At 43.1% G+C, this 18,119-nt stretch overlaps 1 protein-coding gene across 1 annotated transcript; it reads right to left on the minus strand.

Moving 5' to 3' along the window:
* Positions 1-1,770: 1,770 nt before the first annotated feature.
* LOC134094460 (sulfide:quinone oxidoreductase, mitochondrial-like) lies at positions 1,771-13,442 on the minus strand. The gene is made up of 10 exons (XM_062547983.1): positions 13,304-13,442; positions 12,557-12,781; positions 11,222-11,392; positions 8,034-8,087; positions 6,522-6,716; positions 6,100-6,309; positions 5,378-5,561; positions 3,414-3,481; positions 2,988-3,166; positions 1,771-2,263 (listed from the first exon to the last, which is right to left on the minus strand). Exons 2-10 carry the CDS (start codon positions 12,761-12,763, stop codon positions 2,206-2,208), a joined length of 1,326 nt encoding a protein of 441 aa, XP_062403967.1. The 5' UTR covers positions 12,764-12,781; positions 13,304-13,442; the 3' UTR covers positions 1,771-2,205.
* Between the last annotated feature and the right edge of the window lie 4,677 nt (positions 13,443-18,119).

The following is an 18,119-nucleotide window of genomic DNA, read 5'->3' on the forward strand; positions in this document are numbered from 1 at the left end:
AGACATTATGCTTCGCAGTGATAGCCTGACTGAACCCAGACGAACCCGTTAGCCAGTTTGAATTTGCTCTACTGGTCCGTCTGTTTCCAAACTTGGACGTAACCAGAAGTGAAATTAGACTTTAAATTGCAATAAACTCCAAACAGTAACAACCAAATAGTCTCAGAAATGCAGCAAACACATCTTTCTGGTAAATTAAGGTTTTATATGATAGATAGATACTTTATTGATCCCCAAGGGGAAATTAAGGTTTTATATGCATTTGTTTACTCAATTGCAGTCATTCAGTTTACTCAATTCTACTCATTCAGTTTTTGGTGATTCAGAGACGGATGTCAATAAGCTGCCAAACAGGTATGAATAATCTTGTTTTGGAAACACCCTGAATCCAAGGAAGTTGTGATAATTTAACATACGTAGATATGTAGTCTAGCGTCCATGTTTTTTTTTTTTAGTAATAGTGTCCATGTTTAACACAGCTATACTGTATAGCCTAGCAACCCAGTTGTACAGATTGATAGCCTAGCCTAGGATCCTGTTCCTCCATCAAGGTCCTCATGTCACCACCAGATAGGTCAGACCATATAGCCCAGGCCTGCCTAAACAGACATCCTCCTGGATAGGTCAGACAGTATAGCCCAGGCCTGCATAAAAAGATATCCACCAGATTACAGACAGTATAGCCCAGGCCTGCCTATAAAGATATCCTCCTAGATAGGTCAGAAACGGCACTGCATCCATTATAGCTGTGGGTCCTGTGTGAATAAGAAGAATGTAATGTCCGCAACACTGCAGGTTTTGCCTGATGGAGACCCAGTAGGGTCGAAACGTTGCTTGTTTTTTAAACCTTAAATGGGAGCTAAAAGCAGTGTTGCGGATATTACATTATTTTTATTGAAGCTAGTTCCATTGGTCCTGCACCTGGCAAGAGGTGGGATGTGCACACGGCTACTCTTTCTGAATCCCGTGTGAGCTGCCCAGACCACATGTGAGAGGGAGAAACGTGTTGCTGCTTGCCTGCAGCACCAAAAGAAGCACAACAAACGCTGCTCAGAACGGCAGGGAAATAGCTGGATACCAATCTACAGTATGTTGAACATCTGGTCTGAGCCCAACCAACGACTGAGGTGAGTTGGATAATCAGCTTACATCACTTCATGCTACCTGACATGTTTCAGTTAACAATGTTACACTTTCTGAAACGCAGGCACCACTAATCCCGTCCCCAATCTCCAATTAAACATGCTCTAGCCAGAGAGAGGTGCACAGTGCACCTTCATATAAACTGGCTTTCATTGTTTATTAGGAATATGCACTAGAGGTGCACACCTTCATATAAACTGGCTTTCATTGTTTATTAGGAATATGCTCTAGCCACAGAGAGGTTGACACTTTTATATGAACGTTGTAAGTGACTTTGGATTGTATATTTATTGTATTTTAACATTTATATTTTTGAAGGCTAAAACATAACCCCTGGCCATGATCTGGTAATAAAAGGACATCAGCACATCTGGCTTCACACCATATAGCCAAATACTGTGCAGCCTTACAAAGCATGTTAGCACATTATATAACCTCAATCACAGGCTACAACATATAATATAAAGGATGTGGGCGTGGTGTAGTGGTTAAGGAGCTGGGCTAGCGTGCAGCAGTAGTGTAGTGTAGTGGTTAAGGAGCTGGGCTAGTGCGCAGTAGTAGGGTAGTGTAGTGGTTAAGGAGCTGGGCTAGTGTGCAGTAGTAGGGTAGTGTAGTGGTTAAGGAGCTGGGCTAGTGTGCAGTAGTAGTAGTGTAGTGGTTAAGGAGCTGGGCTAGTGTGCAGTAGCCTGAAAGTTGTTGGTTCAATTCCCGGCCTGCACCATTGTGCCCTTGAGAAAGGCACTTAACCCCAAGTTGCTCCGATACAGTACAGTGTCATCCCTTGTGATAATACATATGTGTGTCATATGTGAGTCCCTTTGGACAAAAGTGTCTAAAATGCAAAATAATAAAATCTAACACCTTATCATTATATTCTCATTGAGTTGTTGCCCAAGATATGCACTATGTATCCAGCCTTGTCTTCAGTGGCTGAAGTGAATGTATCTGGATTACTCTCAGATCTTCCATAAGAGTCACTTTACTTTAGATATTAAGAGGGTCCGAATGGATCCCTTAGCGTCCAGTGGCAGAGGGTGGAGACGTCCTCGTGGTCTCTGGACTCTATTTCATCCCCAAGTGCATGATGGTCCGATATGGGCCTGGTCCTCCCCACAGACCCCTGAGGAGGAAACAACAGATTCTGCATCAGCTGATGGAACCTCCACGAGAAAAGAAACAACAGATTCTGCATCAGCTGATGGAACCTCCACGAGAAAAGAAACAACAGATTCTGCATCAGCTGATGGAACCTCCACAAGAAAAGAAACAACAGATTCTACATCAGCTGATGGAACCTCCGCAATGAAGGATATAAGAGATTTCTATCTGATATTTATCCTTCTATGCCACACAATGATACATGTGTATTCGGGTAGGAGTTTGGGTAGGGGGCTCTGGCTTGTCTTAGACACAGGCACGGGGGCCTTCAAGGACAAAAGGTTGGGAAACACTAAAGAGAGTGTCACGAATGAAGTCACAGTCAAGCTGGCTGTGGGTTTGGCAATCTTAGCTTTACACATTACAACGTCAGCTACACTTGAGTCATACCATACTTTATCACTTGAGATACAAACGTATTCCCTACCACTAAGATGACACAACTGGCTATGTTATAACAGAGAGGGATAAAGCGGATCTGTGGTCATACCGAAGTTCCACAGTTAACGTTAGCTAGTCAATAAGCTTCTCTGTATTATGAAACGGCGGTTGTTAGTGATTGGTTCAAAGTAAAGGCAATGAGTTCAAACTAGTGCCCTCCCACCTGGAAGTGAACGCTTGCCAACGGAGCTAGGCCAGGCTCTCTCAGATTACAGCCTTCCGTGTTGCTGTGTCTCTGTACTCACTTCAGCATGCCATGCCAGTAGAGGTGGGGCATGAAGTCAGCCTTCATGTGGTACATGGTCCTCCGTTCCTTGCTCTGGTCCAGGGGGAACGTCTCCAGAGGTTGGAAGGAGTAGTCAAACTCAGCCAGGATGACCGTGTTGTAGCTGGTGACCAGGGGACAGGACGTGTAGCCATTGTACTACACACGCAACAGAGCAGGGAGAATTTAAGAAGATTTAATTAAACGATTTTAATTCAATTCTGATCAATTAAATAGCACTAACAGATATTGGGCCCCACTTGACAAATCACTGGCAAAGAGCAAAGTCACTTAATGAGTAAAGTGTCTTGTCCTATTGAGGGGAACGGCGTGTTATCTTTAGGATATCAAAGACATGACTGTGATCAGCAGTGACATGTTATCACCTGCACTCCCAACACCTCACCTTCGTATCAGGCTTGCTGTTCTTCATTATTCTGTCGATTGTTCCGTCAAGCACGCCCGACTGTGCAGCTGTAAACAGGTCAAACACCTTCAACAATATGAAAGCAGATCTCTCAGTTCACAGCTCAAGAGCCTGAAATCTCAGTAACTTCACAGCCCACCTCACTGGCAGTACTGTTACACAGTGACTATAGGGGAGACACACCACACTGCTTGGGAAATATCGCAATGAGGTGTCATTCTTATCACAAAGAAGTGACAATACATTCAACAGACAACTCATCAACATACTGTGTGTATGACTCAAAAGGCCCAAGTGCTCTTGAGCCTCACTAAATATTACAAGTGTTCATTTCAGTCCCACTGCTTCAGTATCTTAACCGTGATGCTTTCTGCTGCCTCTGGTGTTCTTAAACCTGGTCGCACAGGGAGGAAGTGGTGAGTCTCTCTCAACGGATTTTAATTCACCTCCGCCAAGGAGGTTATGTTTTCATCAGGGACCGGCCGGCGTTTGTCTGTCTGTTTGTTAGCAAGATAACTCAAAGTTTACTATGTGTACTTCTTGGGAACCAAATTAAAGTGGATGACATCAGACCTCCGCCTGTAGTGTTCTTCTTTAGTTGTCATACATTTGAACCTCAGATCGCCACCACGTGGCCATTCCATGCCATTACACCACAAAGCGAAAAACATAAACGGCTCCGGAATCCCGACGGTGTTACGGATCACTCTCAAAATTTAATCTTTTCTTCCTTGGGTCATATCTGACCTTCCCTGAAAATTCGAAATCCATCCATCACTTTTTGAGTTATCTTGCTAACAAACAGACAAATTGACAAACAAACAAACAAACAGACAAACAAACGCCGGCCAGTCCCCGATGGCCGGCGTTAACCTAATATTCACCTCCTTGGCGGAGGTGAATATGAACTTTACTGTTAGTCGTTTTGATTGAGCTATTAGATAATAAGTGTAAATGTAGCAGTGATGCTAGCGATACTGGAGAAAGATTGTTGATATCTGAATTCAAATAGACCCCTCCCTTCAGTACTTGACTGTGTGAGTGTGTGACTATGTGAGTGTGTGTACTAATGCCAGCCGTTCCTGGCCAGCTGCAGTGTTTGCTTTCAGATTACAGAGCGAGGAAAAGCCATTTGTCAATCTGCAGTCAGCACACAGAACAGGCCGCTAGTGGGCTGTGAGGAGATACAGCGCTTGCTGAACTAGTGCACATGAAGCCCACCGGGGGCAGTGTGCAGCTGTACTGTAAGTGCTACCACATTAAGCCCACCGGGGGCAGTGTGCAGCTGTACTGTAAGTGCTACCACGCTGGCCTGCCTTGCAGGTGTGTAGCATGCTAACCACGCTGGCCTGCCCTGGAGGTGTGTAGCATGCTAACCACGCTGGCCTGCCCTTGAGGTGTGTAGCATGCTAACCACGCTGGCCTGCCCTGGAGGTGTGTAGCACGCTAACCACGCTGGCCTGCCCTGCCTGGAGGTGTGTAGCATGCTAACCACGCTGGCCTGCCCTGGAGGTGTAGCATGCTAACCACGCTGGCCTGCCCTGGAGGTGTGTAGCATGCTAACCACGCTGGCCTGCCCTGGAGGTGTGTAGCATGCTAACCACGCTGGCCTGCCCTGGAGGTGTGTAGCATGCTAACCACGCTGGCCTGCCCTGGAGGTGTGTAGCATGCTAACCACGCTGGCCTGCCCTGGAGGTGTGTAGCATGCTAACCACGCTGGCCCTGCCCTGGAGGTGTGTAGCATGCTAACCACGCTGGCCCTGCCCTGGAGGTGTGTAGCATGCTAACCACGCTGGCCTGCCTTGCAGGTGTGTAGCATGCTAACCACGCTAGCCTGCCCTGGAGGTGTGTAGCATGCTAACCACGCTGGCCTGCCCTGGAGGTGTGTAGCATGCTAACCACGCTAGCCTGCCCTGGAGGTGTGTAGCTCTGGGGTCACTCACCCACAGCGGCCGCTGTTTTGGCAGTGGGCAGGTTGGTGCAGTCTCCGATGCCAAACACGTTGGGGTAGACGTTGTGCTGAAGCGTCTCCTTGTTGAGGTTGAGCCAGCCGGCCTCGTCGGCCAGCGGAGATCCCTTCAGGACGTCAGGGGGGCCCATCGGGGGGGTGACATGCAGCATCTCATACTGGGGACACAACCAGGAGCACACAGCCAACACAGCTAGAGGTCACTACAGCCAGAGGTCACTACAGCTAGAGGTCATCACAGCTAGAGGTCATCACAGGCAGAGGTCATTACAGCTAGAGGTCATTACAGCTAGATGTCACCAGGGGGTGGAAAAGTCCCGCTTCAGAAAGCAAAAGTCCAATCATGTATTGATTCTACCTGTGCACTTAGCACAGGTGATACTATCAATTAGTTGCTCTACCTGGCTGAAGAGTTATGAGTTAGGAGGACTTTTACTTTCTGAAGCTGGACTGTTCCACCTCTGGAGATCACTACAGCTAAAGGTCACTACAGACAGAGGTCATTGTAGCTACAGGTCATTATGGGGTTTACCACAGGAACACAACTAGAGCTAGAAGTCATTTCAGCCTTCGTATGGGATTTGATCATTCAAGGCAAATTCCTGTTCCATTATATTTTGCTGCTGTAACAGTTCACAAACACAACACTTGAAGATAGAAACATTTTCTTTCACATCTGAATGGTGAAGTAATTACCTCAAACACTTTAGTCTCTCCAGGTTTGTCCAGGTTCTCAAACACAGCTTCCTGCTTGTCTGCCCTGACCTCTATGAGGTTGTGTCGGAGATTCACATTCAGGTCTCGAGACTTGACCACCTCCCACAGAGAGTCTGCGTATTTCTTGACCGAAAACAAAACTGGCAGAGACGAGTTGTATATGATGTTTGCGCTGGACCTCTTGCCAGTCTGAAAGAAAAATCACCCTAAAAATATCAATATATTATTCGATAAACATGAGATCAACATGAACAAAAATTAACACATGCAAAAGCTGTGGTCAAGATCCCCGCCCCCCCGTCATTGCATTTTCAAGCTCTTTTTCCCTCTGATAAGATTGCACATCACATTATACACATCACTTTGCACGGTCAATGTAGACATACTGTAGCTGTCCCAACCTTTCTCAGGAACGCATCGGAGAGGTACATGATTTTCTGTGGTGCTCCAGGACACTTTATCGGTGTGTTGGGGAAGGAGAAGATGGCGTTTCCCTCCTTGAAGTCTTGCAGGGCTTTCCAGGTCTTCTGCACCGTCTTCACAGAGTAGTTGGAGCCGATCTTGGGGTGTTCCAACCCCTCTGGTAGCCCTTTAATCTACGCAGTTCAACATAATGCAGCTTTAATGCACCAAACCCCTCTGGTAGACCTTTAATCTACGCAGTTCAACATAATGCAGCTTTAATGCACCAAACCCCTCTGGTAGACCTTTAATCTACGCAGTTCAACATAATGACACTTTAATGCAGCAAACCCCTCTGGTAGACCTTTAATCTACGCAGTTCAACATAATGCAGCTTTAATGCACCAAACCCCTCTGGTAGACCTTTAATCTACGCAGTTCAACATAATGCAGCTTTAATGCAGCAAACCCCTCTGGTAGCCCTTTAATCTACGCAGTTCAACATAATGCAGCTTTAATGCACCAAACCCCTCTGGTAGACCTTTAATCTACGCAGTTCAACATAATGCAGCTTTAATGCACCAAACCCCTCTGGTAGCCCTTTAATCTACGCAGTTCAACATAATGACACTTTAATGCAGCAAACCCCTCTGGTAGACCTTTAATCTACGCAGTTCAACATAATGACACTTTAATGCAGCAAACCCCTCTGGTAGACCTTTAATCTACGCAGTTCAACATAATGACACTTCAGTGCTAAGAGCAAAGTCTGATGTGGCTGATTTTTGAACTTCTAACCCAATAGCCTAGTACAACTACACAGACCTACTACTGAAAGCCCCAAATGCCCCCAATTAAAGGTGCAGTCAGCAATCATCCGCAATTTCAAGCCCATAACAATTATTGTAACATTCAGCAATCATCTCTTCACAATCTGCTTGCTACCCATTTCTTGAGTGCACTGTGAAAAAACCTACAGTTTCTGTACAATATCTGTAGGCAGCACAGGCTCCAACAACTGGAAACAAACCAAGTAGGGCAGTCTGTCCTCAAGACAACAATGAAACACTCCCAATGTGGGAGTTTCTCTGGGAATACTGAGGGGAGGAGCGAGCTACCTCTCTGGTGTGTTTTGTTTGGTCCTTGGCTAAAATAATGTACTGTGTTTTAAACAAAAGCATCTGCTAATACAGATAGATAGATAGATAGATAGATACTTTATTGATCCCCAAGGGGAAATTCAAGTTTAATACATTTCAAAAGAAACAAATAAAAACAAAAGGGACTTCCTGCGCAATTGCTGATTGCACCTTTAAATTCATTATGTCAGCAAACAATTGCCAGGAAATATACTCTTCACAAAGTCTGATTCCCAACTAGGTGCATGTTATAAACATAAGAAACTATATATTATAAAGCAATAAACATATTGTCTAAAATGACTAATCACAGACCATGTGTGTGTTGCGAGTGTCAGGTGCTTCCTGTGTTGTTCACGAGCATTACAGTACCTTCTCATAGTGGAGCTGAAGGCCGAGAGCCACAATGAGATACTCATAGGAAATCTGCAACAGGAAACAAACAGCCATCAGCTATCAGCACAATGATACTCATAGGAAATCTGCAACAGGAAACAAACAGCCATCAGCTATCAGCACAATGATACTCATAGGAAATCTGCAACAGTAAACAAACAGCCATCAGCTATCAGCACAATGATACTCATAGGAAATCTGCAACAGGAAACAAACAGCCATCAGCATCTCAGACACCTTTACCTTCACACCACCCCGTTACATTACAGACTTTATTTACATCACTGGACATGAGTGGTTTGGCTTCTCTGACACTAGACCGGCTTCATTCTATTTAAAGAATCATCGGACAGTGTACATGTAGCTATCTAAGTTTGGACTGGCTATTAATTTGGACTGGTAGCTATTTAAATTAAGACTGGCAGCTATGTTCTGTGTTGCTGATTGGTCAACATGGTTGGCAGGAAACAAACACAATAAAATAAAGGAATATGAGGTGCCAAAGTAAACTATTAGTTATTATCCATAAACGGTGACCTACCTCTTTCCTGCAGTAATAATAAAAGAATATGAGGTAGCAAAGTAAACTATTCGTGGTCATTATCCATAACGATGACCTACCTCTTTCCTGCAGTAATAATAAAAGAATATGAGGTAGCAAAGTAATTGATTAGTAGTCATTATTCATAACGATGACCTACCTCTTTCCCGCAGTAATAATAAAAGAATATGAGGTAGCAAAGTAAACTATTAGTGGTCATTATCCATAACGATGACCTACTGTACCTCTTTCCCGCAGTAATAATAAAAGGATATGAGGTAGCAAAGTAAACTATTAGTGGTCATTATCCATAACGATGACCTACCTCTTTCCTGCAGTAATAATAAAAGGATATGAGGTAGCAAAGTAATTGATTAATGATCATTATCCATAACGATGACCTACCTCTTTCCTGCAGTAATAATAAAAGAATATGAGGTGCCAAAGTAAACTATTAGTGGTCATAATGATGACCTACCTCTTTCCCGCAGTAATAATAAAAGAATATGAGGTAGCAAAGTAATTGATTAGTGGTCATTATTCATAACGATGACCTACCTCTTTCCCGCAGTAATAATAAAAGAATATGAGGTAGCAAAGTAATTGATTAATGATCATTATCCATAACGATGACCTACCTCTTTCCTGCAGTAATAATAAAAGAATATGAGGTGCCAAAGTAAACTATTAGTGGTCATTATCCATAACGATGACCTACCTCTTTCCTGCAGTAATAATAAAAGAATATGAGGTGCCAAAGTAAACTATTAGTGGTCATTATCCATAACGATGACCTACCTCTTTCCCGCAGTAATAATAAAAGAATATGAGGTGCCAAAGTAAACTGTTAGTGGTCATTATCCATAACGATGACCTACCTCTTTCCCGCGGTAATAATAAAAGAATATGAGGTAGCAAAGTAAACTATTAGTGGTCATTATCCATAACGATGACCTACCTCTTTCCTGCAGTAATAATAAAAGAATATGAGGTAGCAAAGTAAACTATTAGTGGTCATAATGATGACCTACCTCTTTCCTGCAGTAATAATAAAAGAATATGAGGTAGCAAAGTAAACTATTAGTGGTCATTATCCATAACGATGACCTACCTCTTTCCCGCAGTAATAATAAAAGAATATGAGGTAGCAAAGTAAACTATTAGTGGTCATTATCCATAACGATGACCTACCTCTTTCCCGCAATAATAATAAAAGAATATGAGGTAGCAAAGTAAACTATTAGTGGTCATTATCCATAACGATGACCTACCTCTTTCCCGCAGTAATAATAAAAGAATATGAGGTGCCAAAGTAAACTATTAGTGGTCATTATTCATAACGGTGACCTACCTCTTTCCTGCAGTAATAATAAAAGAATATGAGGTGCCAAAGTAAACTATTAGTGGTCATTATTCATAACGATGACCTACCTCTTTCCTGCAGTAATAATAAAAGAATATGAGGTGCCAAAGTAAACTATTAGTGGTCATTATCCATAACGATGACCTACCTCTTTCCCGCAGTAATAATAAAAGAATATGAGTGCCAAAGTAAACTATTAGTGGTCATTATCCATAACGATGACCTACCTCTTTCCTGCAGTAATAATAAAAGAATATGAGGTAGCAAAGTAAACTATTAGTGGTCATTATCCATAACGATGACCTACCTCTTTCCTGCAGTAATAATAAAAGAATATGAGGTAGCAAAGTAAACTATTAGTGGTCATAATGATGACCTACCTCTTTCCTGCAGTAATAATAAAAGAATATGAGGTGCCAAAGTAAACTATTAGTGGTCATTATCCATAACGATGACCTACCTCTTTCCTGCAGTAATAATAAAAGAATATGAGGTGCCAAAGTAAACTATTAGTGGTCATTATCCATAACGATGACCTACCTCTTTCCTGCAGTAATAATAAAAGAATATGGGGTAGCAAAGTAAACTATTAGTGGTCATTATCCATAACGATGACCTACCTCTTTCCCGCAGTAATAATAAAAGAATATGAGGTAGCAAAGTAATTGATTAGTGGTCATTATCCATAACGATGACCTAGCTCTTTCCCGCAGTAATAATAAAAGAATATGAGGTAGCAAAGTAAACTATTAGTGGTCATTATCCATAACGATGACCTACCTCTTTCCCGCAGTAATAATAAAAGAATATGAGGTAGCAAAGTAAACTATTAGTGGTCATTATCCATAACGATGACCTACCTCTTTCCCGCAGTAATAATAAAAGAATATGAGGTAGCAAAGTAAACTATTAGTGGTCATTATCCATAACGATGACCTACCTCTTTCCCGCAGTAATAATAAAAGAATATGAGGTAGCAAAGTAAACTATTAGTGGTCATTATCCATAACGATGACCTACCTCTTTCCCGCAGTAATAATAAAAGAATATGAGGTAGCAAAGTAAACTATTAGTGGTCATTATCCATAACGATGACCTACCTCTTTCCCGCAGTAATAATAAAAGAATATGAGGTAGCAAAGTAAACTATTAGTGGTCATTATCCATAACGATGACCTACCTCTTTCCCGCAGTAATAATAAAAGAATATGAGGTAGCAAAGTAAACTATTAGTGGTCATTATCCATAACGATGACCTACCTCTTTCCCGCAGTCTGTGCGAACAGAGTTGGTGTCTGGGTTGACCTCCATCACTCTGGATTTGAGCCACTTCACCCCAGAGGGGACAACACTAGACGTTGGGCGGCCAGACGACTCCACGCTCTTAGCTCCTGCACCCACCAGTGTCCATATGGGCTGGTAGTAATGCATCTGCACACAGTTCATTTATGGTTATGGGTAGTACTGTAATGCATCTGCACTCATTTGCAGGGATGTCCGCATGAACACAAGCCCTCCATTTGTGGTTCCATGTGGTTCAACTTGAATTTCCCCTTGGGGATCAATAAAGTATCTATCTATCTATCTATCTATTAGTGATGCGCGGTTCAGCCCATTACCCGCGGATATCCGCGGGTTTACCCGCGGGTCGGGCGGATTTGGGTAGGCCTAATAGTTTTTTCTAAATATTGCGGGTGGGTCGGGTCAAAAAAGTAAAAATGCACATTTCTCACTTGTTAACTTCCGACATATTAGGTGGCGATGCGCCTGCAATACAGGAGGTGTGGTCGAGCGCAAAACATAATTTCTCCTAAATTCAGCACCCAATTGCGCCATGCGTGACTGACTGAAAAAGTCAATCGCGCATTCGCTACTTTATGGACATGGAGCCTAATGATCTGGGATATCGAAGGTTGTGCACAATGCGAGAACACCTCGCTTCTGTGATAGGCTACACGAATAAACAGCTGTGCTTGTTAAATGCTTGGCAGTGTTAAACGCAAAAGTAGGCTAGCCTATGAAGTTGCAAGGGGAAATATGAATGGAAACTTGTTATGAAGATGAGATTTAACACTAGCTATGTCTAGGCTGCAGATTATGAATGGTGTGGAGGAGCGCAGATTGTCAAAATGACCGATCATTGTAACCCGCTGTTGTCCTCATGTGGGCTAATTAGGCTAGGAAAGACGTTAAATGCGTTTTTTCCTTTCCGCGGGTCGGGTCGGATTTGGGTCACAATTCGAACATATTTTTGCGGATTGGGCGGGGCGGTTTGGATCTACTGAAAAGTCGGGTTGGGGCGGGTTTTAAAAAAAGCCCACCCGCGCATCACTACTATCTATCTATCTAACCAACCACAACCATGTGGTTCAACATAGGCCTGTATCACATATTCTTCACAGACAGAAACATAAGTAGGCCTAATATGACTGACTGTGTAAAGACAACCAATGCAATATGCAAATATTATGTGCTGTTTTAGATGCGGAGCAGGCCAGGATGTGCCAGTTGGTGTGAATACTGCATGTCATGTATGTCAGTCCACCGTGCAAGGTGCCCGTATTGGAGATTGATTATTGATTAGTGAGGCTATACCTCACTTGGCTCCACGATGGCAACATTCTCGGCTCCAACTTTCCGCTTCATGCGCGCGCCCATCGTGATGCCTCCACTCCCGCCCCCGAGCACCAGAACCTTCACGTGCTCTTTGGACGCTGTTCGGTGGCTCGTGTGGAAGTACCGGGAGCCCGTCATCTGACAACTCCGCCAGGACATTTGTGCACGCAGGGCAGACGCTGTCATGACTGCAGGGGTTGTGTGCTTGAATGAGAATATCACCGATATGAATCATACTTCAGACATGCAGTGTGGGAGGCATTTACAAAAATGTAGCCTAGAGTTACCCTTTTTACGCAACGTTATAACATTGTAATATTACTGTGCTGGACGACTGTGAAAGGACAGACAGAACTTTCTCTCGGAATGCTATCTGGTTGACAGGTTTCAAAGCCTACAGTATTTTGATGAGTCACGATAACGGCGCAGCTAATACGCCCAGTTATGTAGGCTATTAAACATATTATGACTAAAGCACAATTTAACCACTAATCTGTGATAGTGAAAAGGCACAATCCGTACAGTGGATAGATTATGCTTACATTAAACCGGATCAAACGTGTCGTAGGCTAGGCTACTTGACCCGAGCTATGGGGCCACACATTTAGTGGTCCTGGTCCACCCCATGCCTAGGCTACGCTACAAATACTTTAGGCCTGTGGTTATGGCCCTTTTTATGTGATATTTTTAAAACCACACTAAAATCGATGCCCCAAGATTGCCTACCTTGTCGTTAGTCTAGTTCATTCAGTGCGTAGCGCGTAGGCTAGCTTTTCCGACACCTGTTCACTTTAATATCTGCAGGTTGGGCAGCAGTGCAGATAAGTTGAACAGAGTTCAATGTCAACATTTCACTCCCACACAGTAGACTTGTTGCGCTGGTCCTCTTGATCCGCTTCTGTAATACCTCGAAAGAGACCGCTAGGGGCAATCTCTGCAAATTACAGACCGTCTGTCCGTCCGTCTCTATTTCTAGTTCATGATTTGTGTCCCTGTTACTCGCATTAGCGTCGAAATGTTTATCCAATTGATTTCAAACTTCATAGGTGTCTTGCTACGGGCACGTGTAACTGCAGTGCCAAGTTTGACACAATGATCGTTAAATATAGGCTATTGGTAAAATAGGTAGGCCTACACGTTGGCTCTCCTGTAGCCACTCCCCCTCTCACAGCAGCACAGTGCACTGCGGGACCAGAGACAGAAGGCAGTCAAGCGAATTAGCCTGGGAAAGGGTCAAAGTAGGTCTTGGGGTGAAAGGTTAAGATTGCATGGGAATGCAGAAATACAGTGTTTGGTCTGTACCTCCAAAGCAGATCAATGAATCTTCATTAAAGCACAGTTATTCATTATAAAGACTAGGTGAACTGATAGATACTCAAAGGTTAAGGTCTAATTAATTCCCTGTCATATAAGGCTGACAATCAACACATCAAGTCCAATTTCATTAGTGAATAACCTTATATTTGGCTACAGAAGTGCAATATTGTTATTTTAGGGATTTTTTAATGTAATAGATGCTGATTGTAATTGACACTTTATAGCTCCTACAAATGTCCTTAATGAGCTGAAAACTATTATTTTAAAACCAGGGACTTACACGGATGGTCTGATTTTTATTTTAAAAGCGTATAGTCCATGTGCCAGCGGAGTAGTCCGTGCTACGAGAGGACGCCAAACCAATCCTGTTTTATTTTGGTGTATATGCCCCCACAAGACCAAGCGAAACCTGTTGTATCTTGGTGTCTATGCCCCCACATGACCAAGCAAAACCTGTTGTATCTTGTTTGTCTATGCCCCCACAAGACCAAGCAAAACCTGGTGTATCTTGGTGTATATGCCCCCACAAGACCAAGCGAAACCTGTTGTATCTTGGTGTCTATGCCCCCACATGACCAAGCAAAACCTGTTGTATCTTGTTTGTCTATCTATGCCCCCACAAGACCAAGCAAAACCTGGTGTATCTTGTTTGTCTATGCCCCCACATGACCAAGCAAAACCTGTTGTATCTTGTTTGTCTATCTATGCCCCCACAAGACCAAGCAAAACCTGTTGTATCTTGTTTGTCTATCTATGCCCCCACAAGACCAAGCGAAACCTGGTGTATCTTGTTTGTCTATCTATGCCCCCACGTGACCAAGCAAAACCTGTTGTATCTTGTTTGTCTATGCCCCCACATGACCAAGCAAAACCTGGTGTATCTTGTTTGTCTATCTATGCCCCCACATGACCAAGCAAAACCTGGTGTATCTTGTTTGTCTATCTATGCCCCCACATGACCAAGCAAAACCTGGTGTATCTTGTTTGTCTATCTATGCCCCCACATGACCAAGCAAAACCTGGTGTATCTTGTTTGTCTATCTATGCCCCCACATGACCAAGCAAAACCTGGTGTATCTTGTCTGTCTATCTATGCCCCCACATGACCAAGCAAAACCTGTTGTATCTTGTTTGTCTATGCCCCCACAAGACCAAGCAAATCCTGTTGTATCTTGGTGTCTATGCCCCCACATGACCAAGCAAAACCTGTTGTATCTTGGTGTCTATGCCCCCACATGACCAAGCAAAACCTGTTGTATCTTGTTTGTCTATCTATGCCCCCACGTGACAGAGATGTGTGATGGACTCCAAACTCCCCGCTGAAGATTTCCTCAGCCTCTTAAATCAGGAACGTAGAAAGAGTCCCTCACACTGACCATTCCGTAAGAAACTATTTGATCTGCGACGTTTGGTCATATCCTACGCACCTGCCCTTGGGTCATATCCTACGGACCTGCCCTTGGGTCATATCCTACGCACCTGCCCTTGGGTCATATCCTACGCACCTGCCCTTGGGTCATATCCTACGCACCTGCCCTTGGGTCATATCCTACGCACCTGCCTGACAAGAGAGGTGTGCAGAAAGCCTTCCTACATTGCTTACGGCCTCTTAAATAAATTCCCCATCAAAATTTAAGTAGACCCTATATATTTTGGTCCGTACCGTGAAAGTGATACAGTTTCCACTCTCATTCATCCCAAAGGTGTCCTATTGGGTTGAGGTCAGGACTCTGTGCAGGCCAGTCAAGTTCATCCACCAAATGCCCCCAAACTGTTCCCCTAAAGTTGGGAGCATGGAATTGTCCAAAGTCTCTTGGTTAATGCTGAAGCATTCACAGTTCCTGACCTCAACCCAATAGAACAGCTATGAAATAAAGTGAAGACTGAGAGCCTGTCTCCTTATTCAACATCAGTGTGTGACCTCACAAATGCATTTCTGGAAGAATGGTCAAAATTCCCATGAACACGCTCCTAAACCTTGTGAAAACAAAGGGTGGACCAACGTCATAATAAACCCTAAATGGAACCCAATTAAACCATATGGATTAAAATGGGAAGCCAAGGCATGTGACCCGATACTTACGTATGTATAGTGCAGTGTTTTTCAACCACTGTGCCGTGGCACACTAGTGTGCCGTGACACATTGTTAGGTGTGCCGTGGGAAATTATCCAATTTCCAAAGTGGTCTAAAAAAGAGTGAATAGAAATAATTGTCTTTGTGTTCATTTGATTCCTATTCAAGACACTTTGACAAGAATGACTTGATATCGTTAATGCGGGCTACAGATTTTTATTTAATTTCATTTTCCATAAAATTTCATTTTATTTAAAATTTTCGGTTGGTGGTGTGCCTCAGGATTTTTTCAATGAAAAAAGTGTGCCTTGGCTCAAAAAAGGTCGAAAAACACTGGTATAGTGTATGACACAGGTGTCTGCTAAATAGTAATAATGACCATAGCCATACATATGAAATGTCTTGTGGACACCTACCTGGATGAGCCACACAGGCAGGTTACCTGTGGGCGTATAATTGGGCTACAGGTTTTCTACAGGAATGGTATGTTTGAACAGGCACTGTAATTAATATTAACAAATAATTGAATAAGTTAGACACAACGCTGTGCAACATAACTAAACATTACATAACTAAACTATACATATGTTAATTGTATTACGTTTATGGTTATTACTACTACTTACTACTATTACTATTATTGTTATTATATTATTATTATTATTATTATTAGCAGTAGTAGCCTAGGAGTAGTAGGGGTGGTAGGCTAGCAGAGGTTTTCTTGTGTGAATTATCAAATCAAACAACAATAGGCTGGATAGGCTTAAAGAAGACATTCATCTAACCCTAACTGCCATGATCAAGGGAAACAGACATGGAACAGGCCTTAGATCACAGTCAAGACTTCAAATCAAGGGTTCAGGCAAATACTCTACGCCTAGGCCTACCCTTTAGAGACTAATTGCGCTAAAAGAGACCATTTATCCAAAGTGAAGGGAGACTAACATTGGATTCTTGTAACTGATGAAACCTTGCAGCCTCGTTGAGCTGTACTGTAATTAAAGCCAAGGCAGGGAGACCGCTCAGAGTCGATAACGGGCTGTTGCAGTATGCACAAGGGAGGGATGAGGTCATAGCTGTGTCTGTGTGGCTACGCTAGTCCTCATCTTAGCATCCACGAGGTCTTAGAGGTCTGATGATGATGAAATCACTGAATCATTCTTGGCGTTTTGTTGAAGACATGAATGGTGTGGAGAGAAGTAAGAAAGTAAAGCTTGTATGGGATATCCCGTAGTTTTGGTGTGCTTGAGATGCTGTCTGGAAATTGGATAATAATAAAGTCACACCAAGGTAAAGCTTTTATTCTCTACAGAGAAGGCACACAGAGATCACTGTAATCATTCTTTATACAACACAACACATCACAATAAACATGGAATTTGATTCCACTTCATTTTACCCCTTTTGACCTTGGCCTTGACCTTTTAAATGGTCTTAATAGCCTGCAACAAAATCAGAATTACATGTAAAGGTTAACAATCAATTTAATTCTCCCCAATGACATAGCAGTGACATATTTGGCGAAATTGATATGAAGTTCTCTATCAGCTCTTTCTCCTGTCAAGGAAGGACAGCAGTATTTTATAACCTATAAGTAGGCCTAATTTCAGAGTTTTAAGAGAAAACCAAAGGACTTAATTAGCACATTGAGTAGTTTTGACCCTCCTGTAAAGTTGATGAAATACCACTGACGCCCTCTGTTTCTAAACCATCGACAGGCACAACACAATTGATATTTTTTTTCATTCACAAAATTCTGAGGGTTGGTAGCCTACTGGTAACGTAAACAGCTGGTACTAAATCCTCGTCTACCAGCTAGTTAAAGTAGGCTATTCATATGAATCTGGTGCTCCTTAGCAACCATCTACAGGACTGTCACAGGCAGCTATTTTTCTTCAGGGATGGTTGACAGAAATCTTGGAAGTTGGTTAGCTCCAGCTTCACGTCGGTTGTGAGATAACACCTACAACCCCATTTTCATTTTCGAAATTTGATTCATATTCAGCAGTTGCCTTCGCAACTGTGTGGGAGAGTAGAGAGAGCGAAAGAGAGAAAGAAAGAGGGGCGGCATATGGATTCCTTACAAGCATGGACCTGCGTTAACTCTTGCGCTGATAAGCGAGCAGCTCCGCCCTTTATCGTAGGATTGG

Source organism: Sardina pilchardus, chromosome 10, assembly GCF_963854185.1.
Source record: "Sardina pilchardus chromosome 10, fSarPil1.1, whole genome shotgun sequence".
Classification (NCBI taxonomy): Eukaryota; Metazoa; Chordata; class Actinopteri; order Clupeiformes; family Clupeidae; genus Sardina; species Sardina pilchardus.

What these genes read in the sequence shown, in the direction of transcription:
- LOC134094460 (XM_062547983.1), bottom strand. Translation starts at nt 12,763, where the DNA reads ATGACAGCGTCTGCCCTGCGTGCACAAATGTCCTGGCGGAGTTGTCAG. An exon ending in ACAGCAAGCCTGATACGAAG is followed by an intron (nt 3,167 to 3,413) that starts GTGAGGTGTTGG and finishes TTGCGTGTGTAG; the next exon opens with TACAATGGCTACACGTCCTG. An exon ending in TACTGGCATGGCATGCTGAA is followed by an intron (nt 2,264 to 2,987) that starts GTGAGTACAGAG and finishes TTTCCTCCTCAG; the next exon opens with GGGTCTGTGGGGAGGACCAG.